General features: G+C 35.9%; 5 protein-coding genes and 1 non-coding gene across 6 annotated transcripts; 2 read left to right on the top strand and 4 right to left on the bottom strand.

Annotated features, from left to right (window-relative positions):
• The first annotated feature begins 1,328 nt into the window (after positions 1-1,328).
• On the top strand, positions 1,329-1,401 carry TRNAR-CCU (transfer RNA arginine (anticodon CCU)). The gene has a single exon. It is a non-coding gene; the product is annotated as a tRNA-Arg (tRNA).
• Positions 1,402-1,612: 211 nt separating this feature from the next.
• Positions 1,613-7,209, bottom strand: LOC132186152 (laccase-4-like). Its single transcript, XM_059599985.1, has 6 exons — positions 7,120-7,209; positions 5,445-5,596; positions 4,316-4,560; positions 4,080-4,208; positions 2,504-3,424; positions 1,613-2,051 (listed from the first exon to the last, which is right to left on the bottom strand). The coding sequence occupies exons 1-6, from the start codon at positions 7,207-7,209 to the stop codon at positions 1,921-1,923; spliced, it is 1,668 nt and encodes a 555-aa protein (XP_059455968.1). The 3' UTR covers positions 1,613-1,920.
• Positions 7,210-9,882: 2,673 nt separating this feature from the next.
• On the bottom strand, positions 9,883-10,966 carry LOC132186158 (uncharacterized). The gene is made up of 2 exons (XM_059599997.1): positions 10,501-10,966; positions 9,883-10,417 (listed from the first exon to the last, which is right to left on the bottom strand). The coding sequence occupies exon 2, from the start codon at positions 10,399-10,401 to the stop codon at positions 9,925-9,927; it is 477 nt and encodes a 158-aa protein (XP_059455980.1). The 5' UTR covers positions 10,402-10,417; positions 10,501-10,966; the 3' UTR covers positions 9,883-9,924.
• Positions 10,967-11,145: 179 nt separating this feature from the next.
• LOC132186155 (sedoheptulose-1,7-bisphosphatase, chloroplastic) lies at positions 11,146-13,902 on the bottom strand. The gene is made up of 8 exons (XM_059599990.1): positions 13,677-13,902; positions 13,436-13,555; positions 13,154-13,339; positions 12,537-12,618; positions 12,168-12,389; positions 11,847-11,947; positions 11,679-11,750; positions 11,146-11,580 (listed from the first exon to the last, which is right to left on the bottom strand). Exons 1-8 carry the CDS (start codon positions 13,788-13,790, stop codon positions 11,299-11,301), a joined length of 1,179 nt encoding a protein of 392 aa, XP_059455973.1. The 5' UTR covers positions 13,791-13,902; the 3' UTR covers positions 11,146-11,298.
• A 2,248-nt stretch (positions 13,903-16,150) lies between these two features.
• Positions 16,151-16,663, bottom strand: LOC132188120 (vegetative cell wall protein gp1-like). The gene has a single exon (XM_059602523.1). It carries the CDS (start codon positions 16,661-16,663, stop codon positions 16,151-16,153), a length of 513 nt encoding a protein of 170 aa, XP_059458506.1.
• Positions 16,664-18,222: 1,559 nt separating this feature from the next.
• Positions 18,223-23,509, top strand: LOC132186153 (uncharacterized). Its single transcript, XM_059599987.1, has 10 exons — positions 18,223-18,531; positions 18,682-18,825; positions 20,091-20,306; positions 20,436-20,618; positions 20,960-21,181; positions 21,591-21,707; positions 21,798-21,941; positions 22,250-22,351; positions 22,578-22,646; positions 22,992-23,509. The coding sequence occupies exons 1-10, from the start codon at positions 18,313-18,315 to the stop codon at positions 23,229-23,231; spliced, it is 1,656 nt and encodes a 551-aa protein (XP_059455970.1). The 5' UTR covers positions 18,223-18,312; the 3' UTR covers positions 23,232-23,509.
• Positions 23,510-23,540: the final 31 nt, after the last annotated feature.

The following is a 23,540-nucleotide window of genomic DNA, read 5'->3' as shown; positions in this document are numbered from 1 at the left end:
TTTAGCTTGTTAAGGTTATAAAATTGAAGTCGTCGAACTTTTTTTTTTTTTTTTTCTTTTTTATCGCTTTCGTTACTTCAATGGCCCCTCCCAATTTTCCAAACCCCACAAAAAAGAAAAGTGAAAGTAAAAAGTAATAAGTAATAAGTTAATCACAAACCTTTTTATTTTTTATTGTTATTATTTTAATCAAAACTAATCTTGAGTTGATTTGAGTTTAAGCAACTTGATTTGTTAAGACAGAAATTAAAATTTTGAAATTGAGAGGATCCCATCAATCGTTTTTAAAGGGGTAGTTTTGTCATTTTATTTTTTTGGACAATTTTGCCCCTCTTAAAACAACTAAAACTAGATATTTGAAATGGAGAGAATCATTCTTCCAATCAAATATGGTAGGTAATTGTTTTAAGTGTGGTTTGAAAGAGTAGAGATTTTTGGCTGCCAAATTGAGTCAGCCAAGCATATTTCATTTATTATTATTATTATTATTTTAATTGAAGAGGAAAGATGTTACAAGGGGATTATGGATGACCGAATTTGATGCATTAGCACCAAATTTAGGATGACATAATCCCTTTAGGGTGATACCATACCTAAAGAGTTAACATTTTACCCCTAAGTTTAGACGGACTCGGTTTGAAAAAGTAACAATTTTAAAACGCAATTAGTGAAAAAATGATTTTTAAAATGTAGTTAAACGTTTAGTAAAGTCTCAGTTCAACCTCTAAAATCGTGCGCTCTTAAAAATACATCATCATGCAGCAAGTTGAAAATGTGAATTTTGTTTAACCCACCATTTTTTTTTCTTTCTTCAAATGTGATATTTTTTGCAATTTTATTAAAAAACGTGCTTTTAACCCACAAACTCTACTCGTTTACTTTATATTACAGTCGTGTTCTTATTGAGGTGTTGGCAGGTATGCTATCCAACCCAAAATCATATCAAAGATAAGAGAAAATACAAAGAATTATGTGTCATGTTTCATAATGGTTGGACTAATGTGGATTTTTTTTTGGGTGGGGGGGTAATTAATGTGAAACTTGCCTCAAAGGAGTTCCTTAAGGTTGGTTGAACGAATATGGTTTGGTGAAATACTGAATAGTTTCCAAATGAAAAACCATCAATGTTCAGGAATCAACTCTTTTTGGTCAAAGATTCATATAATAATTGACATTTAGAAATTTTATTTTGAATTTTCTTGAAGAAGTTATATGTTCAATGCACCTATCTTTGTCAGCACTGTTGGAATTTTTTTCTTGTGGGAATTCTAAATACATCAATATATATCTTTGTGAAAATAATACATCAAATCGCAGTGGACAAAAATGCGCCTGTAGCTCAGTGGATAGAGCGTCTGTTTCCTAAGCAGAAAGTCGTAGGTTCGACACCTACCTGGCGCGCTGCTGAGAATCTGAGATTGCCCTTTTGCACCCCACCAATTCTTTCTCAAGATAGGAAAATGTGACTTTCTTTTAGTTTTTTTTTTTTTAAAAAAAAAAAAGTTATTGGCACGATAAGCCATAGAAATAGAAGCATTCACCGAAGTAACAATAATAATAAACAAGTAATTCAAAAGTTTCAATTCCAAACATGAGATTTTAAAGATCCTTCTAAGCTCTACCAAGAACATATACCCTTATGTGCACTCTAAAGTATAACTCCAACCCACAAGAAAAAGAACAACCGAAAAAACCAAAAAAAAAAAAGAGAGAAAAGAAAAGAAATTGAGTTGTACAGTAAGACTAAACTTGCCCATTTTCTGTTTCCCCTTCCTCTCCCAAAAACAACCAACCACTTCGTTGTTGTTATTAACCATGTCAAAGCTTTTGTGCATCTTTAGGTGTATTGTATTTTAGCAGGCCTCTTCTGATGCCTTGTTCCAAGCATTGATGTGAAAAAAACAGAGTTTATTGGACATTCTAGCACTTGGGGAGGTCGCTAGGAGGCGGTGGCAGAAAGTCGTTCGGGTCCTTACCATTGTCTACCAGGAACGCCATCTTAAGCCCCCATGTTGTGTGCACTTCCAAATGGCAATGCAGGAACCAAACACCTACAGTCACCAAAGTAGAATATTTGGAACAGCTTTAGGATACAGAATTGTTGAGAATAATTTGAACAACTTCAAAAAAATTTTGAGAAAACATTTCACAGAAGGTTAAATCTGTATATCTTTTTGTCTTTATTTTACAGGACAAGGAAGAAGTGGGAACTTCTTCTTTGGATGGCACTAGGTAACTTAAAAAACAAAGTCCACTGCTTTCAGGAGTCGCATCATGAAGTGATCTCAAAGAAAATTGAAAGAACCTCTTGGGTTTCTGCCATGCCAAGACACACTAGAAGGTGCAACCTCATTATCAAGAAAAAGACTATTTATCAATATGGAATTTATTTTTACATTAGTGTCTCTTTTACTGGAATTGATGACAAACCTCAAAAATATAATAAGTAGAAAGAAAAGAAAACATTCTCTTAACAAAAAACAAGATAAGGGTGAAAATTTACCTGGGTTATCTGCCTTGAATCTGATTGCAGTCCATCCTGCAGTTGGTACTGAAACTGTGTTCCTCTCCACAGGATCAACAAGATTAAATTTCTGTGGATCCTTTTCAGGATTAAAATTCCCTAATCCCTTCCCAACCACAAAGAAATTAAATCCATGGAGATGGGTTGGATGGTTCTCTGGTGCTATTATAGCGGTGCCTTGCAACACAATTTGGACTGTTGAGTTATAAGCCAGCCTATATAGCCTTGTGCCATTCATAGTCTGGATATTAGATGGCGAATTCCCAGTATAATTAAAAGCTATTGGTGGGTTTCCTGGAAAATCATCAGTGAAAACTCCTGGAATGTTATAGTAATGTGCTTCAAGGAGAGCTATAGTTGGCATCACAAAGCTAACATTATTAACAGCCGCCACGAGGTGGCTCCCATTAACACATGTAGCACACGGGTTAACCCCAACAGCCATGGTGAAAAAAAGAGAATGGTCAATGGTTAAAGGGACTTTTGCTGGGTATTGTTCTGAATTAAGGCTTCGAAGTGAATCAATGAAGGCATGTGCCAATGGAGTTGCATTTAGAGGAGGAACACTGGTTAAGATGGTTGGGGGATTAGCAGGGTTGCCTTTATAGCGCAATGCAGCATAATTAGTTAGATTGTCAAGGCCAATCGGAGCATCCATGAAAGGAGAGACTGCTATCAAGTATTTGCCAATGCCCTGATTTGCAGTCAGAAGGGCATTTGTGGTTTGGCCAGGGCTGATGAATATTGAGTCAGTTTGGAAGGGCTTTGTGTAGGAGGCATCAACTTCAACAATTGTCAGATTATGCCCAGCAATCTTGAAGAAGAGCTCATCATTCAACGCTGCATTGATGATGCGTAGTAGATAGGTCTTGCCACTTTCAACATGTAAAGTGTATCCCCCTGCACTTGTAGAAAGGCAAAACTATGTCAACTCTTCAGTTCCTTTGCGCCATTTGATAGACAGCGATACAACTATTTAGCATAACAATCTACTAAACAGACTGAATCATATCTTAAAGTTTGATCATCCACAAGGTTCAAAGAAAGGGTGAGCAATTGATAAAATATCGATTCCAAACCACAATGCTAGCAGATGACAAGGAAGGATTAAATTTCACCCATGAAAATAAAGAGACACGATTGAAAGTTTAATTGATAAATCATATATGCTGATAATGTATTTTGCTTTTGTCCTTTTGCATCAAGGTTGAAAACGCTCATGGGTGGTATGCTACAATGTAGATTACAGAAAAATTATCCAAACAATATAATTTTTTTGACAAAATTCTCCGGAGAAAATTCTTCCGACTCATTCTATTAAACTGACATATGGTTTTCGTATACATTTTTAATAGGATTAACAGGACAAATGTTAATTTAATAGAGTGGGTAGAGTGGGTTAGAGGAAGAAAATTTTGTTGTTTTTTGGGGAGAAAAGACTGTTCTTTTTTGCTTTTTTTGTTCAAATTTGTTTCTTAGTGAAAACAATTATGAATTAAGAAGGCACATTAGCTCTAGACACATAACAAGAATATGCACATCCCCATTTCAGTACCCTGAGAAGAGCAACCAGGAACAGGTCCTGGATCGCCATTAATGGTGTGCGCATCTGACACATTTGGTGGGAAACCAGATTGCGTAGCTTGATTGACAACAGCTTCGACATCCACTTTCCACCATTCGGCTACAATTAAAAAGAGTAGAAAATCACATCAAAATTACTATGAATATTGAACAAATTAAGGATATTTAAAGATCGAATTTTACAAATACTGAAAAATCAAAGCTCACCTAAAACAATGATTTTTTCTTTATCTGGTGTGGGAAATGGGTAAGGAATTCCTCGCTTGGGCAAGATAACAATGGCGCCATGTATTGAGGCCCTGAGCCAGGAGATATGTGCATGCCAAAGAAGCGTGCCTCTCTGGCCGGTGAGGGTGAAGTTGTAAATATAGTTCTGCCCCGGCTGTATTGGGCATTGAGTGACATATGCTGGCCCATCGGCCCAACTAGTTCGAAACTGCCTCACCCCATGCCTGCCATTACAAACCCGTTGAAGAATATAATTTTTATTAGAGAAATGCTTCTTCTTCTTTTTTTGGCATTTTTTGCATTTTTGGCCTACCTCTTTATTGAGTTGGCAATGAAAAAGCGTGCTAAATCAGCAAAAATATATTCGACAAGATAGACATGAAAATATAAATAAGCATTTATCTTTTTGTTTTAAGCCTTTTATAAATTGACGAGACAATATAAATGATATTTATTATGTTCGCCACTAAATTTGATTATATCTGATGTAGCTGTGACATATAAACTATCACATCAGTTTGTAAGTTTACATGACATTCATCACGTCAACTAATAATCAATTAAATTTGATTGTAACTAGTGTGACAGTATCATGCGAACTGTCATATCAATTTATATTTATAAGTAGTCGTAATAAAAGTTAGAATGCTCCAAATATTTTCCAATACTTTATTAGGTATTTGGGCATTACTAATGTTTAGAACATTCTCATTTGGGTAGCCAGATGTTATTTTAGCTTAGTCATGATACTAACTAAAATGAGAATAAAAGGAGCAGCGTTTGGCTTAGCAATTTGGAAAAATATTTGATGACACTGTTGACTCACCAATATAAAAATGAAATATTTTTTAACCTTTAATATTCTCTCTCATCTTAATAAAGAATTAAAAAAAAAAAATTCTTTCAAATATAATATTTAAATAAAAAGTGATGGAAAATGAATTATTAAAATAAAGAGTCGTGCTTTGACAAAATGGATAACTAAAATATAATAAAAGTGATTACTTTTTTAATTAAAATTAAAAAAATAAAAAATAAAAAAATTGATGATTAGATGTGAATAATATTCAATATTCTCTATTGAAAGTAAAGGCAGAAATTTTCTCACCAGTGGATTGTGACATTATGTGCCACGTGGTTGGTGACCTTTACGATCACGGTCTCATCTTCCCTTGCATAGAGAGTTGGCCCCGGGAACTGCCCGTTGACGGTGACAAGGGGTTTTGTAGCACACAGCTTTGTGATGTTCTTCGAGACAACCTATAATTAATGAAATATATATTTTTATTTACATCTTAATGAAATGGATTATTAAAATTATGAATTTAATTATTTAATTAATATTGTAATAATATCAAATATTTAATATATTTTAATTGTTAAATTCATTTGGTGCATTAGGGTTGGTTTTTTTTTTTTAAAGACTTAGACCATGCTACATCAACTTTGGAGATAAGAGGTAGATAGTGGAGTGATAAATAAAATGACTTAATTCATTTTTTTTTTTTTTGGACATGTCTGCACAAGAAAGAGAGGAGAATTCTAACTAGTGATTTTCGCTTCATTAGGCGTGGTCCTAGCTAGGGCCGGCCCAATGTATTTGGGAGCCTTAGGCAAAACTTTAAAATTGGGCATTATTTTTTTAATATTTAAATATTAATGAAATAATATTTATTTTAATGTGGCAGGAGATTTTACCTAATAAGCACTGATTCCGCACTTAGTGATTTTTTGTTTGAGACTAATTTACCATTTTGTCCTTACTCTTTGTTCTTTATACTTAAATTAAGCAGGCTAATTTTTATTTTTCAGCATTTTCGTAGATTGCAAAATAACAATTTTAACATTTTTGAAATGTGAAAAGTTAAACATTTTAACCTTTTGTGAGAGGCTAAATTTCTGCAAAATAATCACAACAGACAAGTCTGTGGGATTCTCAATTTTTTTTTTAAAAAAACATGTTGATTGTTGAGGGCCTCGCTATATTATAAAAAAAATAAAAATATTTTTTTAAAGCATGTTGAGAGCTTTTATGCAAATTTTTTTTGGCCTTATTAAAAAATATTTTGAGCCTTAAAAATTTTTTTTTGGACCTTAGAAATCTTAGGCTCTAGGTGCGGCCTAACTTGTCTAACAGTTGGGCCGGCCCTGGTCCTAGCCGATTGAGCTATCTCTTTGGAAACATAAAATTACTTAATTACTCTAGATGACAAAGCGGACCATTAATTCCCAAATTCAAGCGAAAAATATTAGAAATTTGAAAGTGGTATATATAAACTTGACCAACTATGATAAAAAAAAAATAAAAAATAAAATAAAAAATAAAAAATGTAAATGTAATCATTTAATTAATATTATAATACTTTTACAGGTGTGGATTCAAACTTTATCTTTAACAAGTGAGATCCACCACACTAAAAACTTTATTATTATACTATGTTAAATTATCACTTATTTTTTTTAAAAAAAAAATTATTTAATTAACACTTCAACATTTTCCCGTCCTAACTAATTTCTCAAAATACAATTGCATGAAAACTGCTAGGTTGCTAAAGCAATAAAAACGAACAAATTAAGTTCTATATGGCCCAAAAAAGGTATAGGTTTTAAATTGGGTCGTTCATTTACGCTAATAAATGCCAAAAAAGCATGGCTTTGAAGTTTGACCCGAGAGGAACCGGGTCAAAGCATGCCATACATTGCAAGCTTTCTTACGTACGTTGTGTATTGCATGCCAGCCGGCCGGCGAAGAAATGCAACAAAGTAGTGAAAAATGTACTTACACTGAACTTGTAGTGACGAACTGAGGACTCAAGCAACGCCGGAAATAAGAAAGCTCCCAGAAACAGTAATGTCCGAAACCAATGATCCATTCTCTCTCTCTCTCTAGCTCTCTCTCTCTCTGTGTATGTGGCTCGGAGCTTTATTTCTGACTTAGCTTGAAGCGACGACTGACCACCTTAAAAAAGACATGGTAGATCTTCGATGTCATGTCGTTGTAAATCGGTAGGTGAATGAAGAGTTTGATCAGCAAATATATAATATATTACATAGTTTCCTTCCATGCTACACAAAGTAGTCTGTCCATTTGTGTATGTAAGCTCTTTGCTGCCATTTTCAAATGACTGAAACCCATTGAAAGATACCGCCCACCTACACAACTACCGTTTCTCTCTATCAATTAGCAAAATCATCCATAACCCTATTTATTTTTTCTATTAATAGAAACATTGTTGAACTCACCTAATATTCAATTAATTACCATCGATCCTATTTGTCTCTTTTTAGTAAGATTTAAACTGTTTTATATATGTGTGTGTGTGTGTGTGTGTGATGTCTTGAGTTGCCATGTATAAAATATCCAAAGTATCATTTCATGATTCAAATCAGCAAATCTTGTTTATAATGGTAATATATTAATTAAATGATTAAATTAAAAAAATTTATTAGACAAAATGTCCAAATTCGAACCTTGTTTTTCATCATTTGCCTCTCATTTTAATTAAATATTTTACATATTGGCATTTACTTATCAAGATTAAAGTTTAAGCTTTTGAGATAAATAGTAAATTAACATATAGTGAGATAAACAAATTAATAAAAGAGGGCCCTAATCACCTGCATGGATACGTGAGCTTCATCGGAAGCCTCTCTCAATCGCCATCCCAAGCATTAATTGCAAAGAATCCTGATAGGCTGATCCCTCAACCCAACCAAGAAGGAAACGTAAAGGTTGGTAACTTGGTATTGTCAAATTAAATAGCCTTCAAACGGTATGGTATGATATGTATTGGGGAGCTAATTAATACTCTTCCAGAAGAGTATTGGTAGCAAAGGAGAGATGGGATTGGTGGCTGTGGGTAACTAGATATCCATAAGTGTTTGACATGTTTTTCAAAAGAAAATTTTATAGTTGAGCAATAGTTTTCAGGTAATCGACTGGAATGGCCTCATTTGCCGTCCTAGTCGTAACAGCTCAACTCCCCTGCAAATTTCAATCCCAACATCCTTTTCACTATGATATACAAACCTTAGATAATGCTTTTTTGGTCATTCTTTTCTTCATATATTTATATGTAGTATGTGCTAAGAGAAAAAAACCTTCAAACCCCACATCTTTTTTCTTATTATTCTTCTGTCTCTTTCACATTAAATAGTAAATTCCAAGAATTTACTAGCCTGCACTCACAGAAACAAAAAGGGTCAAAAGAAAAAAGAAGAAGAAGAAGATCCCAGGAACAAAAATACAAAAGAGAAAAAAGGTTTATAGTGGGGGATTTTGTCTTAAAACTCAGAGTGATGGGGTGGATTAAAAGCCGCCTGTGCCCATCACCTGATCGTTTGCATTAGACGCACGTTGCCCACCTTAATTAGTGATATCTCCTCCTAAAGTCATGACTTTTAAGTTTTAACCACCCAATATCTAATTAATTAATCAAATCGATAGTGTCCCTGTGACTGTAGGAATTAAGCCTATTTTTAATATTGCATTAATCAATATTAAATATAACTTCCCCTAATCAAATGGCAAGTTATCAGGTAATCATGAATGATGATAGGCCTGGATTTCGGCCATTGGGCCTGGGCTGGAGGCCCTTCCGAAGGATGGCTTGCCCAGGCCTAAGTGGGCTCCTCAACTTATCTCAATGGTTGCACAAAAGACGTAGTAGAGCTGCGTGGCACCCGATCTCCTTCATTACCTAAAAGAGGGAAGGGATTAACGTGTGGTGTGGGCAGACTTCCAAGAAGTCCACAACATGATAGTATGGTGATCGCGTGATCTCCTCCCGTCACAAGGAACAATTGAGCAATAAATGCCCTCCCCTCCTCCTTTGGGAGAAGATGAAATGGAGAAGAGCATGTTAGTACAAATATAAAGGGCAAAATTGACTAGATTTTGTTTAATACTGACCTACTTATCTTTATTTCATTTGAAAATTTAGAGAATTTTGCTTATCTCATTAAGAAAGGGGAAATTGGGCATTAAATGTGGTCTAACCTATAAGAGAAGGAGGTCCCCAAGAGGCTTAGGACACTCGTTCAGTTGAGCCAGTGAATTATCCCCACAAATACACTACATGCCATCCGGCCAACGGATGACAAATGGTGAATCGATACAAGAAAGACAAGGCCTTCTATTGGGATGGTAAGTATCTCACTGACATTCATTGGATAAAACAATCCAACACAATTTTATTTTAAGGGAGAATTCTCTTTGAATCTCTTATTAACTTAAGCATTGGAGATATCCTCCATCAGTTGATCCCGACAGGCATTTAAAGCCTTCTTTGTCGAGCTTTTGCAAGCACACTCAATTGAGAAAGTAGTTGTGAAGCTTCATCATATATATATATATATATATATATATATATATATGAATGTTGTTGTTGCCAAGGAAAATAAAATCCATCTATTTGAAGAGCAAAATACAAAAGTGACTGTGATGTTGCACAATTAGTCCTTGCTAACCTTGGTTAGAAATCTGTTTTATGTAGAGTAGACAATAAATCTGATGAAGTTCTTGACATTTTCTGCAACATATATCCAAGTACATCAGAAAAAGGTTAGCTTGGATAGTTGGATGCTTCTCAAACTTTCTTTGATGCTGCTTCAATAGCACCTTCAATTCTATTAATGCAAGATTTATAGAGATATCCCAGATAATCAATAAGGCTGTCCTCACGTGCGCCTTCTAGAGGGCTAATCTCAAATGACCAGTCAACTAGTGTCGAATTATCCCCATAATCTACTAGTTTTAACGAGTTTACAGACCCATCTAATCCCACATTGCTTGCTTCCATTCCGTACACATAGCTACGTGATGATGAGTCCATGGAAACCAGCTTCTCCTTGAGCCATGACCTTTCTCCATCCTGCTGAGGGAACATGAAACCAGAGACTAGCCGAACATAGCCTGGATTGCCTTCTTCCCCGGCTAAGTCGGTGCATTTTTCAACCATTGGCATCCATTCTGGTAGCTTTTTACTTTGAGCAACCATGTTCCACACTTTGTCAATTAATGGGTGCACCCACGATGCCACCAACTGATCCATGCCATTTCCCATTTCCCACTTCCAATTCCTGCAGCAAAGTTCGAAATGCTAAATTATATATATAGCATTCAACTGCAAAGATAAATTAATGCAGAACTTTGGAATGCATACCATGCTTTATATGTGCTCGTTTCTCTGTTTCTACTCCTGAGTTCATCGACATTGCACTATGCATCAGATGGTTGCTTATAAGAAGACATCAGCAGGGGGATGACATCAGCAATTTCTCAAGAAATTCAAGGAAGCGAATCAACCGAGGCAAGGTTTTATGTTCAATTAGAAGACAAATAGCTGGAGCTTACCGGGGGATAACTTCAAGGCTTTTGTTCTTAGTGATTTACAAATATTTAAATTAGAATCTTGGGTTGTTTCCTATGTTTTTGTTCTTTAAACTATTAAACCCTAAATACAATAGTTGTGCTATGGACATTACTGTAGTTCTCCTTCAAATTCCAAACAACTTGTTATTGCTCTCTTAGCCAGGGGATAAACCTGTTTCTCATTGGTGATGATTGCAAGGAGGTTCACAATACAACATTTTCACTATTAGTCTTTGAACCTAATTTTATGTCATAAGCACAATTCTTAAGAAAATACTACCACGCTTTTGAATCCGATGTCAACGGCGGGTCACCTTATCTTATATAAGTCCTCCCTTCTGTGACTTGAACCCATAACTTGGTGTCTGGTTCTAATACCAAATTATACAAACCTAAAATAAAACTCACCGTTGAAAATCAGCTTACAAGGGGAGGGTATTCAAAAACGTATATACACATAGTTAAGATTATACTTAAGCTATGTGGGATACTTAAGATCCTAGCGCAGCATAACATTCACTTTTACACCAACATTTATAGGAAACAGTTCAAATTCTGTTACAATCAAACAAAAAGAATATGATTTCACTTAAGCAGCAGCTCCAACAGGCACCCCAGCCTCGAGCCTGGAGGATCCATATAGAGTTTTTTCGAATCGGATAATCTCGTTCTTGGATCCATAAGCAACTTGAGTTCTGTCATCAAGATTATTGATCACCTTGTCTAGTACAGACTGATGGCCATCACTGCTGTAACCTCCAGCTTGCTCAACCAATAGTCCCAAAGGAGCTACCTCAAATAACAACCTCAGCTTGGCTTTGGAAGTTGGGGAAATCACATTAGTGAAGATACCTTTTTCTTTCACAATAATCTGCAGCCATGGAAATAATGAATAGTATGTCATTGCAGCCAATTTGAATTGAGAAAGTTAAAACATGGCAACAGGATGTATGAAAGCAAAGGGAGCACCTGGTTAACATCTGGCACCATTCCTCCAGTGTATCTCAATGTGTACTTCTCACGTACATAATAGTTGATCAGCTGTTGGGTGACAAATGAAAAAGCTAATGAGTATTCTGCCATAAGAGGATCCCCAAAATATCAATAATATTGTAAAAGCCAGGTAATTAGTAAGACCTTGTTGTATTCAGGGTTGTCAAATGTGGCTCTCAGATTTCCTGGGGAGAAGAGTTTTCCTTCGCCAATTTCTGTTGTGTCCTTGACATGTTGCCATTTTCCTGATGCACCATGAGAAGAGAGTGAGAGGAGACAGAGAGCCTTTCATTGCTTGGCAAGCAGGGAACCCCTTAAAATCCTTTAAAAGAAACACGGTTTATAAAGGAAACACTTTTCCACCAACAGGAGCCTCTAGTTTCCAGTTTATAAGGAAAAAGAAGTGCATGCTAGATATCTTCCATTAAAACTTTGGAATTTGATCATATGATTGAAAAGGCAAACCTTCATCAAGAAGAATGAACTCATGAGTGCCAGGGACATCTTTAAGAGCAAGAACATAAGTAGTTCGGGGGCCATAAATCCCCATGGCTGAAGCAACTTGATCTCTTCCTGTCACCCCAGTTAACTTGTCTCCAGGCCACACCCCAAAGATGGTGCCTACTGTGAAATTTGTGTCGACAATACTGGAGCCATCAAGTGGATCGAAAGCAACACTAAATCCACCTGTTCATATGGTGAAATCTCATAAGGTGTATTTTCACATAATTAATTAATTATTATTAAAAAAATTTATTAAAAATTTTAAATCTTGATTGCTGATATCAATATATGAATTTTTACACAAGTGAATATGTGATAAGACTTGCAGACCTTCAACCGGGCCTCCCATGTCTTGGAGTTCAGGAACTTCTTCAGAGCAAGCATACTTGCAGAAGTGTGAGTAAGTTAAGGCCTACATAAACAAAACTCAGCAACATTAGCTTTATAGCTGATTCTGAAATTAAGGGTTTATTCAGGAACCATGAATAAATTTAAGGGAAAATTCCTTCTGATTGAACAATATGTGCGACTTATTATGCAATTTTCAGATTATGTCACAGTTTAATACAGCAGTAAAGGTTAGAAATGTTAATTTTTTTTGTACTTGAAATAGAAACTTCATTCAAATAAGCACCACATCTTACTATAAGTTCCCCTGCATCATAGATAGCTATAGATACCACTTTAAATGTCATCTTTACTTTTTCATGGAATTAACTATTGAGATTTGAGTAACAAAGTTTTTATACATCATATTCCAATTTGACAGCTTCAAGCTAATGATGAACAATGAGGCTTTTGGAGAACAAACAGAAAATGGCATGAAAAAGAACCTATCTGAAATTCATTCTACTGACCATTTGTCATCAAAGCTTATGTCGACAGAAATCAGACAGGTAGTAAAAAGAGCATGTCACAACACATTAGTTGGGGAAATTCAGTCTAACCTCAAAAAGAAGCTTGTCGGCTAGCATGTCCACAGCAAGCTGCTCGTCTCCAAAAGAATTCACACATGCTGTTCCTCCACAAGAAGCTGTCCTCACTTTGAAGGATATGGTCCTCAATGCTTCCCCCATGCACACCATCAATCTGATTAATCCCTTATCTGGGGTGGCCTTTGTAAGGAACTCTTCCTACAAGCACAAAGTCATTAACATCTTATTCATCCATGCTCTCCACAAATTATGCTCATGAAATAAAACTAACTAGCTAGCTTCCCTGCAACTTACCAAGCTATCCCCAATCTCACATCTTGTTACAAGGGAAGAGTTCTTTGCCTTCGAAACTTTCAGTGATGATTTTGGCACCACTCTTAATGACTCCCCAAAAAGTGAGCTTGATTTCAAACTCTGTCATGCATACACCCTTTTAAGAAACATTCAATTATTTCATTCAAAACAAAGTAAACCCAGAAAGGTTGACATGAATATGTGCATGCTTATGTTGTATTTGAGCTCTATTTTTTCATACCCTGGAACTGAAAGATGGAGAAAGTGATGGTGGAGAGACTATCCCAGTTGAATGCTTGGAAGGAACACTAGGCAAGAATGCCCCACGCGTGTAACAAGCTATGCCGGTCTCCATTCTTGTCAAAACACAGAAAGACCAAACAATTGCAAGACCTCAATTTGCTTTCTTGAGACTTGAGAGCCACTTCTTGCCTTGAAGTATGTCTCTCAGTGTGTTATTGCATTGCTTTTGGCATGGCAACTGGGAATAGCAAGATAAGCGGTTAATTGTGGCCTGCCACGTGTCATCTGCTAGCTGATACCGTGGGCATGAGCTAAGGTTAATCAGCATCGCTCAGATTTATGTGGCTCTGCTCTGGCCCTATGAAGAGATATGGTAGCAGATAGCCCCACTTGTGCATGCGTAATTGCCATTTAGTTTGTTAGCAGCAGATCGGACTATTGTCAATTGATACATCTTCTTTTCTTTTTTGGCAAGCATGCCACTTTGCTGTTTTCTGATTTTATCTACAACCATATAAAATGCACAACTTTTTTTTTCCTAATTTCGGAATAATCACTTCTTCTAATATCTGAAAAGTTGATCAAGATTTTCCATTGATGTTTGTCATATTCCTTGAATTGGCATGTGCAAGGCTAATTCGGCCAATCCCTCGCATGAGGTAAGAATGCTCGTATTAAATTATCATTTATTTTAAAATTTTAAAGTTTAAAATTAATATTTTAATATTTTTCTTTACGTGTGAAAACCAACACATACAATGTTTAATAGTAATTGATGATTCCGTAGTTTATTTTTTATTTTTCTGGATAGCTGATTGTATGAATTTAAAAGACAAAACAAAAATAAAGATAGACAATTGGAGACCCATCTTGTTTTTGGAACCGCGTGCATGAAGAAGAGCAAGTTGCACAAACAATTATTTTCTACCTTTCTTTTTGGGGGTTAGATTGCATAAGAGATTTTAAAAAAATTATAATTAACTCTCATTACAGTAAACTTTTGTAAGCTTTCTTCTATCCTATGAGCAATTATTCAATGTTTCCTCCTCTTATATAATATTGCATCACACACTAAAATTTATGTAGCAATTTTAAAACATGCTATTTAAAAAAAAAAAAAAACCAACAACAACAATTTTAAATTACAGTTACTAAAAACATGATTTTTAAAAATGTAGTTAAATATTTGGTAAAATTTTCAGTTTGAAAAAATAGTGCCTTAAATTATCTTTAAGATCATTCATTTTTTAAAACCCATTTCCTTTCAAGTGCGTGTTGGAAAAAAAAAAAAAAAATTCAAAGTTTTCAAACCACTATTTTTTATTATTATTTTTTTTAAAGTACTCTCAAACAAAATATTTTTTAAAAATAAGTACACTTCTAGCCTATGAAATTATAGGTCAATGCACTCTTAACTAAATAAGCCACTTGCGCTAATAAGTCGAAAAGCAGGTCACTTTCTCATACCTTTAAAGTGAATAGTCTGTCATTGAGTAATGATAGAAAGAACACGGGCGAGATGCACGCCCTTGTTTTTTAATATACATATTTTTAATTATAATATTAAAAAATATTAAAAAACACGGGCGTGCATCACGCCCATGTTCTCTCTATCATCACCCATCTGTTATTTGTTGTGTATGTTTCATTTGATACGTTATTATTTATGTCAACATTCCAATGTAATGTAACATAAGCAAATGTCAACTAATTCATTAAAAAAAAAAAACAAAAGACTCACAAAAACCAATAAATATGACAAGTGAAATTATAAAAAATAAAAATAAAAACTAAAAAGATCTCCTCCCCCTCTTATGCGGAGATGTCAAGAAAAAAAAAAAAAAAAACACACAAAACCTTGTTAAAATAATGAAAAAAATTTCAACGTCTATATATCTTTGTCAATTTCTTATGCTTGAAAGTGTAACGGTAGGTGACAAAGAAACAACTTTCAAAAGTCAAGTGGGTGAATATGAGGCTACTTTGAAGTTAAATTTTTTTTTGACAACATTACTCTTTTAAATTCACTAATTAAAAGAAATAAAGGAAATTTGAAATTGAGAGGATCCTTTTCCGCTACCACGCCCTCGTCATTTCTTCTTTTATATTTGCAATAAATTTTCAAGAAATCAACGGCCATGTGACCCTTTATAAAAAAAAAAATATTTTCAATACATTTTCAAGAAATCAACAAACAAGCGACCCTTCATGTATAAAAAAATAGGGTAAAGTCCTCTTAACCCCCTCAAACTACCACACAAATGACAATTTACCCCACAAACTATCAATTGCGACAATTTACTCCCCAAACTATTAAAACAATGACAATGTACTCTCAATTTTAAAAAAATAACAAAATTACCCATATAAAATTTTCAATAAGACAAAAATATCCCAAAATTTGTTTAAAAAATTAAAATTAAAATTTTAAAACAAAAGTTGAAAAAAAGAAAAGAAAAAAAAAAGGTGGTTCTAACGCCCCCAGGTGCATGGGGTGGCCGAGATCGCTTGAGGGGTCGAAGTCTGGGTCGAAGGCGAATCAATCTTTCGCGCAAGATCATGTGTCGGCGGCAAGCTCGCCGGCGAAGGGGTTGAAGCTGGGCTTGGCGGGGATCCCGAGAGTCGAGAGACATCTCGCTTGTTAGAGCTCAAGTGGGTCGTCGGCGACGACCCAGTTCTCGTCGACGTTAGCTCAGCCGCCGTCGGAGATAGCCCAAACATCGCCGGCGATAGAAAAGGCGCCTCCGATTGTAGAAAGTAGTCTCCGAGCACAGCCTGGGGTGATTGGAGCGGGTCCGGAGATGGTGGGTATGGCGGGGAAGGTTCCGAAGAAGGGGGTTTTGACGTTGGAAAGCTCCCAGGGAGCCGGCAACACGCCTGCACTGAAGGTGACAAGAGTTTTGGGGGTGGATGGGAATGGTGGACCAAGTGCTGAGGAGGGCCTGGGTTCGCCGACGGTGATGTCCCAGCCACCCCCAGAAACATCTTGGTAGTAGCAACTGCAGATAATCAAGATTAGGCGTCATTGTTGCAAGCTCAACCAGCAGAGATTCCTTTCAAGAGAACTGGTGAAAATCTTCAATGGGTTTTATTTTCAATGGTGATAAGAAAGAATAATTCATTTATACGTTGATGGGTAATTTTCTAATGTGTGAAAGATGATGATGATGAAGGGAAATAGGGAATGTATGGACGGCAGTAGCGCATATGATAACAGGGGTGATAGGATCGGGAGTGTTGTGTCTGGCACGGAGGCTTCGAGCATGGCTCAGCTAGGATGGATTGCAAGTCCATTGGCCATGCCCAAAAACGCTCGGGGGTGGTTGATCCACCCCCTGGTTGGTGGCCGGAACATCCCCAGTTACCTAGGGGTTGTCCGGCCAAATGGGGTGGTCTGGCCCCTATTTTGCTTTTTATTTATTTATTTTTGTACTTTTTATTTATTTATTTTTATATAAATTTTAGTATTTTTATTTTTATTTTAGTAAGGGTAATTTTGTCATTTTTTTAGATTTTGGGATACATTGCATTATTTTAGTAGTTTGAGAGGTAAATTGTCACAATTAATAGTTTGAGGAGTAAATTGTCATTAGAATGGTAGTTTAAGAGGGTTAAGAAAACTTTACCCAAAAAAACATTTTCATTTTTTTTCTTCCAAAAAATCAACAGGCATGCGACTTATGACTATCGTTTGTTATTGTGAGTATCATCTTTAGGTTCTCAAGTTTTGTGTTTATTTAATTATTTTTTTTTCATTTTAAAGTCTAGACGTGGCACAGGGCCACATTAGACTGGGCAAACGTTGGGGGATCGGGATACCAACAATAGTTGGGGAATTGCTCATGGGTTTTTTTGTTAATCTAGACCCTTCAATGTCATCCAACGGCTACCAACATACCACGTGTCCTACTAATAATAAAATGATAAAATATTAATTATATTTAAAAAATAAATATAAAATAAAAAAATTAAAAATTAAAAAGAAAAGAAAATAAATTATTAAAACATGGGGTGGTTCTGGCCACCCCATTTTCCTGATAGGGGTGGCCACCACCCCACCAACCCTAGGTGGCCACCCCTGTGGCCAAATCCAAATTTTGTTTTTTTGGGTTTGGCCTTAGGGGGTGGCCCCTAGGGCCATAGCCACTCCAACCGGCTCTTGGGGTGGCCGAAGCCACCTCCAATGAAAAAAATGGGATGGCTGAACCACCCATATTTTTAATAATTTATTTATTATTTATTATTTTATTTTATATTTATTTTTTTAATATAAATAATATTTTATTATTAGTAGGACACCTGATATATTGAATGACATTAGAGGGTCCAAATTAACCCAAAAAAAAAAAAAAAAAAAACCATGAACAATTCCACAACTATTACTGGATCCTGATCCGACGTTGGGACTACTGGCAGACGTCTGCCGTATAATTGGTTAGGTTGAAAGATCGGGTCGAGTCGGACTTGAAGTCTTGAGGAGAAGAGTCCGACCCACCTACCTCCCAACCCGAACTAGGGTTACACTATCCGAGTCAGAACCCACCCAAAAAGCAAAAAAGACCGCGAAGAAAACCCTCGAGCTTGAGCTCTCTGTGCCTAACCCTCTCTCTTTACGCATAGTCTCGTTGCGATTCATGGAGCTTGGAGGAGCTTCTTCTTCTTATAGGGTTTTCAACGGCACCCAGTTCTCTTGCCCCAGCGCCTTCCCGATAAAATCTCAAACGCCGACGGGCCTCTCGAGCTTGCCTTGTCTTCGTCCTTCAAATGCTTCGTTTCGCATTTCCACCACACCTTCTCGCAGAGATTGCAGTTGCAAAGCGACTCTAAAACAGACCAATATGGCCACGGCGAAGGTTCGTTTTGTTTTCCTAGTATTTTTTTTTTCTAATTCGAATTCTGTATTTTGATAGTTAAATAATTGGTCATGATTATTTTTTAAGAAGAATTATAATTTTTTTTTTTTTTCTTTTTGGTTTGTGGATTGGCTGAATTTGGCGTTTCAGGTGGAGAAGATGTCTGGAAATGAATTTGAGCTTTCAGGTTTAACGGCTTTGTCACCGTTGGATGGTCGTTATTGGAGTAAAGTTAAGGACTTAGCTCCTTATATGAGCGAGTATGGTCTAATCTACTTCCGCGTCTTAGTTGAGGTGCTCTTCTGATCTAAAACTCTTATGGGCAGCATCATATTGTTGGAAATGACAAAAAATTATTTATTTTTGTGTGTGAATAATCAAGGGGAAGGATAAGTCTTTTGGAAACTGATCTGCCATTATTGATGGAAAGTTTTGCTCAAAATATTTTAAAGGAAATGAAAACAGTTGTGTTAATGCTCAATTACATTCTAAGAGTAATGGATTAAAAATATGCTTTTGTCTTGCTTATATCATCTAGGCAACATTACGTTCTGAAAGTTCTTTGAGAGGCTTGATGCTGAGATTTTATGAAGATGAATGTGGAGTGAAATCATAAAAAGCAGTTGACCTAGTTGAGTTATAACTTGGTTAAAGGATTCAATTGAACCAAAAACTAGAGGGAGTTTCATGAACTAAATTGAGTTTAGAGCTGACTGGCATGGTTTACCATGCAGGTTAGTAAGTTGTGGTTCAGTTGGGCATTTGTTTTTTGATAAGTAAGTTTTTTATCCCCTAGGGGAAGGGGAATGCGTGATTCGAACGAATTCAATTGGGCATTGAGCCACTAGAAACTACATGTGCCTGCTTTCCAAAGATTAGGATATTCCTTTTTCTCTGAAGAAGGTGTTGGGCATTAGACAGCATCATTGGTAAGTTTTAACATGTATCCCATATTTGCCTCTTCTACTAGTCTTACTTGTGTCACTAAGCTCATGGGTGGAAGTTAAAGTAGTAAGCTTTGAAAGTGCTTCTTTGCTGTTGAAGAATCAAAGCGCTGTGCCTTATGCAGGGCTTAACAATACTAATATCTCCCTTGTGCATTATTTTTTCTACTACTAAAAAAAATTCTACCTTGTGTACAAGGAACTAACCGGTCATAAACTGCTTGAGTAAATGTGATGCCATGTCTAGTGGTCTATGAACTATGATGGTGATGGCATACTGCCAATAATGGAGATGACTCCTTAAGACTATTGTGTATTGGGTTTGCTAGTTTGTGATCAAGATTCTGGGGTGATAGATTAGTAAGTTACCCAAATCATGGCGTCCAACTTGATCACCTCTTTCTATTATTGGTAATTTCCATAATAACTACCAGTGCTGAATTTTGGAGTTATACTCCTTGTCGCCAAATAAATAAATATATAATCTTTCAAGTTTGGTTTATCTATGTACATTCTCATGGTATGCCAGTCATTTACATTATAATTATTTTGTTCTCTGTGGGACTTTTTTAATACTTTAAAGGGTTTATCTTTAATTTAGATGCTCTCTGTCAGATCAAATGGTTGCTAAAGCTTTCACAAATTCCTGAAGTCACAGAGGTTCCAAGCTTCAGTGAAGAAGCTCAGTCATATTTGCAAGGACTGGTTGATGGCTTTAGCATGAATGATGCCTTGGAAATTAAGAATATTGAAAAAGTGACAAATCATGATGTAAAAGCAGTGGAATACTTCTTGAAAAAGAAATGCCAATTGCATCCGGAGGTAGCTAAGGTGGGGACTCACTTTTATTGTTCCTTCAGATACTGAGACTACCTGCTGCTTTCTATATGGAGTCATCAATTTTTATAGATTTCATTTTGAAGCTTTAGGACCAACTAACCATTCTCTTTCTCATTGCAGGTGCTTGAGTTTTTTCATTTTGCTTGCACATCGGAAGACATCAATAATCTTGCCCATGCATTGATGCTTAAAGAAGCAATGAACTCTGCCATATTCCCTGTCATGGATGAACTGATTAAGGCAATATGTAACATTGCTAAAGATAATGCTCACATTCCAATGCTTTCTCGCACTCATGGGCAGGTGATATGCTATATCTTGCATATAATTAGCCATTTATGCAATACCATGTTATTAATCTTCGAGAGTCTGCAACATTGACCCATGCCTAGATGTTTGAACTCTGAAGTTTATTTAAAATGTATGTCTCTGTATTATCATTTCTCAAAATCTTTCAGAGACTTCCACTCTTGCTATATTAAAGATGGTGATTGAAGTTTTGTTTGAACAACATGATGTGATAGAATCAGCATCTCGATGTTTGAACCTGAAGTTTTTATTTTTAATCATGTATACCTCATATTATCTAAAATTAACTCTTAAATACTCATAGATAGATAATCTATTATCTTTGTCTTCCTTAGCCAGCTTCACCAACGACTTTGGGGAAGGAAATGGCAGTTTTTGCCGTCAGGTTAAGCAGAGAAAGGCGAGAAATTTCTCAGGTTGAGATAATGGGGAAGTTTGCTGGTGCAGTTGGTAATTACAATGCACATCTTGTTGCATATCCTGATGTTAAGTGGCCTCAAATTGCTGAAGATTTTGTAAAATCACTTGGACTGAGTTTTAATCCCTATGTTACTCAGGTATCTTTCTTGCACTTGTTTTTTTCTTCGTAGTAAAAACTTTTTTGGGTTAATTCTATACATTTTACATTCTTGAATAATATAATCCATTCATGAATAAAAATTGCTAAGTAGAAGAATGAGTGTTACATTTTAATGCCTCCAGTAAACATGTTTACTAATTGGCTGATATACTATGTCAGCATTAGTCCTCAAATATGAAAGTTCATAGAGAATGAAATAAACTTATGGATTCATAATATAAACCTTCTAACTGCTTATAGAAAAATTCTCTTCTCACAGTGAATGGGGTATCTCGTGGACCATGACTATATAGAAAAGCTTTTGAATGGACATTAAATGGATGGCATATAATCATGAATGGTTATTCTTTTATTCTTCTGATTGAATTACACTGCTTGTTTTGCAGATAGAAACCCATGACTATATGGCAAAACTTTTTCATGCAATCATTCAGTTCAATAATATATTGACTGACTTTGATAGGGATGCATGGGGCTATATATCTTTGGGTTACTTTAAGCAGGTGAGCACCTGTTATGAATGGTAATATTGAATGTAAGCTCACCCCTCGTACAGGAATAGTGACCTATTTCATTTTTGAAATTTTGAGCAGATAACTAAGGCTGGTGAGATTGGGTCTTCAACTATGCCTCACAAAGTGAACCCTATTGATTTTGAAAACAGTGAAGGTAATCTTGGTGTTGCTAATGGAGGTCTTTCTCATCTAAGCATGAAGTTACCTATTTCACGTTGGCAGGTAAGACCTGCTCCAGTTTCCAATTTAACCTTTCCTTTATTCCTTGCATCATTGTCCATACTCTAGGTATTCTTCCTAGTCGCTATGGTATTTTGAGTCTCCGAGTAACATTAAGAGGCTGTGTAGTACAAGCATCCATAGATATTGCCTGTGTATTACTAGTTGCTATTAAAATTGGCTTGTGCTCACTAATTCAACTAAGCCTCGGGGAGCAGCCTTTAGCTAGCTGTTGCAATTTATTTTACTCTTGTATGGATTATAGAGTGTGGCAGTCTAGTAAATAGATTTCTTGTTATGTGTTGTTGCAGCGTGACTTGACTGATTCGACTGTTCTGAGGAACATGGGTGTAGGATTAGGGCATTCAATTCTTGCCTACAAAAGCACACTACAGGGGATAACAAAGCTTCAGGTATGCAATATAATACAGAATTGTGCTGCATGTATTCTGGAAGGTGCATGATTATGTTTACATGGTGCAGAAGTAATTAAGTGATAGATAGAGGTTGCTTATCTATCAAAATATTATTTCATGTATTGATTCAATGCTGTTGATCTCTGATGGTAGTACATTTATCAAATTCAATAGGCGTTTCTCTTTTTATTTGTTGCCTGATGGAGTTTGTTTTGAGCTCTAGGTCAATGAAGCTCACTTGAGTGAGGACTTGAACCAGTCATGGGAGGTGCTTGCTGAACCAATACAGACTGTATGTATTGTTTATGTTCTTTTTCATCATCATCATCATCATCATATATATATATATGATTTGAGTTGTACTTACTGCTTACATCATCCTATTAGCTAATGCCAGAAACATGAGTGCATTTCGATGTTCTGTGGCATGTAGCATTTGTATAAGTTTATGTGTTAGCAATCATGTGGGGTTGAGTTTCTCCTCAGGAAAGAAGATAACATGTTCAGCTTGATTCATTTTGTTCTTGATCTACCTGGTTATGATGTTTCTCCCATTCTCTCAGTACCGTTTCTTCTTTTATCTGTTTCCTCCCAAATATGCTACGTAATAACACACCATTTGCTAACTTGAATATAGGTTATGCGAAGATATGGTGTTCCTGAACCATATGAGAAGCTAAAGGAGCTAACAAGAGGAAGAGCAGTTACTAAAGAAAGTATAACAGAGTTTATCAAGGGCTTGGATTTACCTGAAGAAGCAAAGACCAATCTGTTGAAATTAACACCACATAGCTATGTTGGGGCAGCCGTTGAATTGGCCAGGACTGTAGACATAGCTGTGAATTTGGTGAATGGCGTGGTGGTCTTTGAAAACTAATAGTTGAATGAGCTCAACAAGGTATTTAATGGTTTACTACAGGGCATTGTTGCACTACTGGACGAATCTTCAGTGCCCCATAAATCAATCAATGATCAGGTAAAACGTGATTTATTGGAAATGTTAATTTTGTCGGAAATGAGGAAAAGAATAATTTGTCTCCTGATAAAAGAATGGGCAACTGTAACTGAATTGATTGTTTCTCATGTGTTTGAATGGCTAAGTGGGTCGAAATTTTGTAGGCAATTTTGATCCAAATATAATCATAATCTTTCTCACGCCGGTGATATTAGTTCTCTCCCCCCTCCA

The sequence above is a fragment of the Corylus avellana genome, chromosome ca7, assembly GCF_901000735.1.
Source record: "Corylus avellana chromosome ca7, CavTom2PMs-1.0".
NCBI lineage: Eukaryota > Viridiplantae > Streptophyta > Magnoliopsida > Fagales > Betulaceae > Corylus > Corylus avellana.
The sequence above is the reverse complement of the archived record's forward strand: the minus strand, read 5'-3'. Positions and strand labels throughout refer to the sequence as shown.

Excerpts from the sequence above, each read along its gene's own strand:
- LOC132186152 (XM_059599985.1), bottom strand. The coding sequence starts at position 7,209 with ATGGATCATTGGTTTCGGACATTACTGTTTCTGGGAGCTTTCTTATTT. Across the intron at positions 4,209-4,315 it reads AGAAAAAATCATTGTTTTAG|CCGAATGGTGGAAAGTGGAT; the intron begins GTGAGCTTTGAT and ends TTTTAATTGTAG. Across the intron at positions 3,425-4,079 it reads TCCTGGTTGCTCTTCTCAGG|GGGGATACACTTTACATGTT; the intron begins GTACTGAAATGG and ends CTACAAGTGCAG.
- LOC132186158 (XM_059599997.1), bottom strand. The coding sequence starts at position 10,401 with ATGGGAAATGGCATGGATCAGTTGGTGGCATCGTGGGTGCACCCATTA.
- LOC132186155 (XM_059599990.1), bottom strand. The coding sequence starts at position 13,790 with ATGGAGACCGGCATAGCTTGTTACACGCGTGGGGCATTCTTGCCTAGT. Across the intron at positions 13,340-13,435 it reads GTGAGATTGGGGATAGCTTG|GAAGAGTTCCTTACAAAGGC; the intron begins GTAAGTTGCAGG and ends TTGTGCTTGTAG. Across the intron at positions 12,390-12,536 it reads CATGGGAGGCCCGGTTGAAG|GTGGATTTAGTGTTGCTTTC; the intron begins GTCTGCAAGTCT and ends CCATATGAACAG.
- LOC132188120 (XM_059602523.1), bottom strand. The coding sequence starts at position 16,663 with ATGTTTCTGGGGGTGGCTGGGACATCACCGTCGGCGAACCCAGGCCCT.
- LOC132186153 (XM_059599987.1), top strand. The coding sequence starts at position 18,313 with ATGGAGCTTGGAGGAGCTTCTTCTTCTTATAGGGTTTTCAACGGCACC. Across the intron at positions 22,352-22,577 it reads AGGGGATAACAAAGCTTCAG|GTCAATGAAGCTCACTTGAG; the intron begins GTATGCAATATA and ends TTTGAGCTCTAG. Across the intron at positions 22,647-22,991 it reads TTGCTGAACCAATACAGACT|GTTATGCGAAGATATGGTGT; the intron begins GTATGTATTGTT and ends ACTTGAATATAG.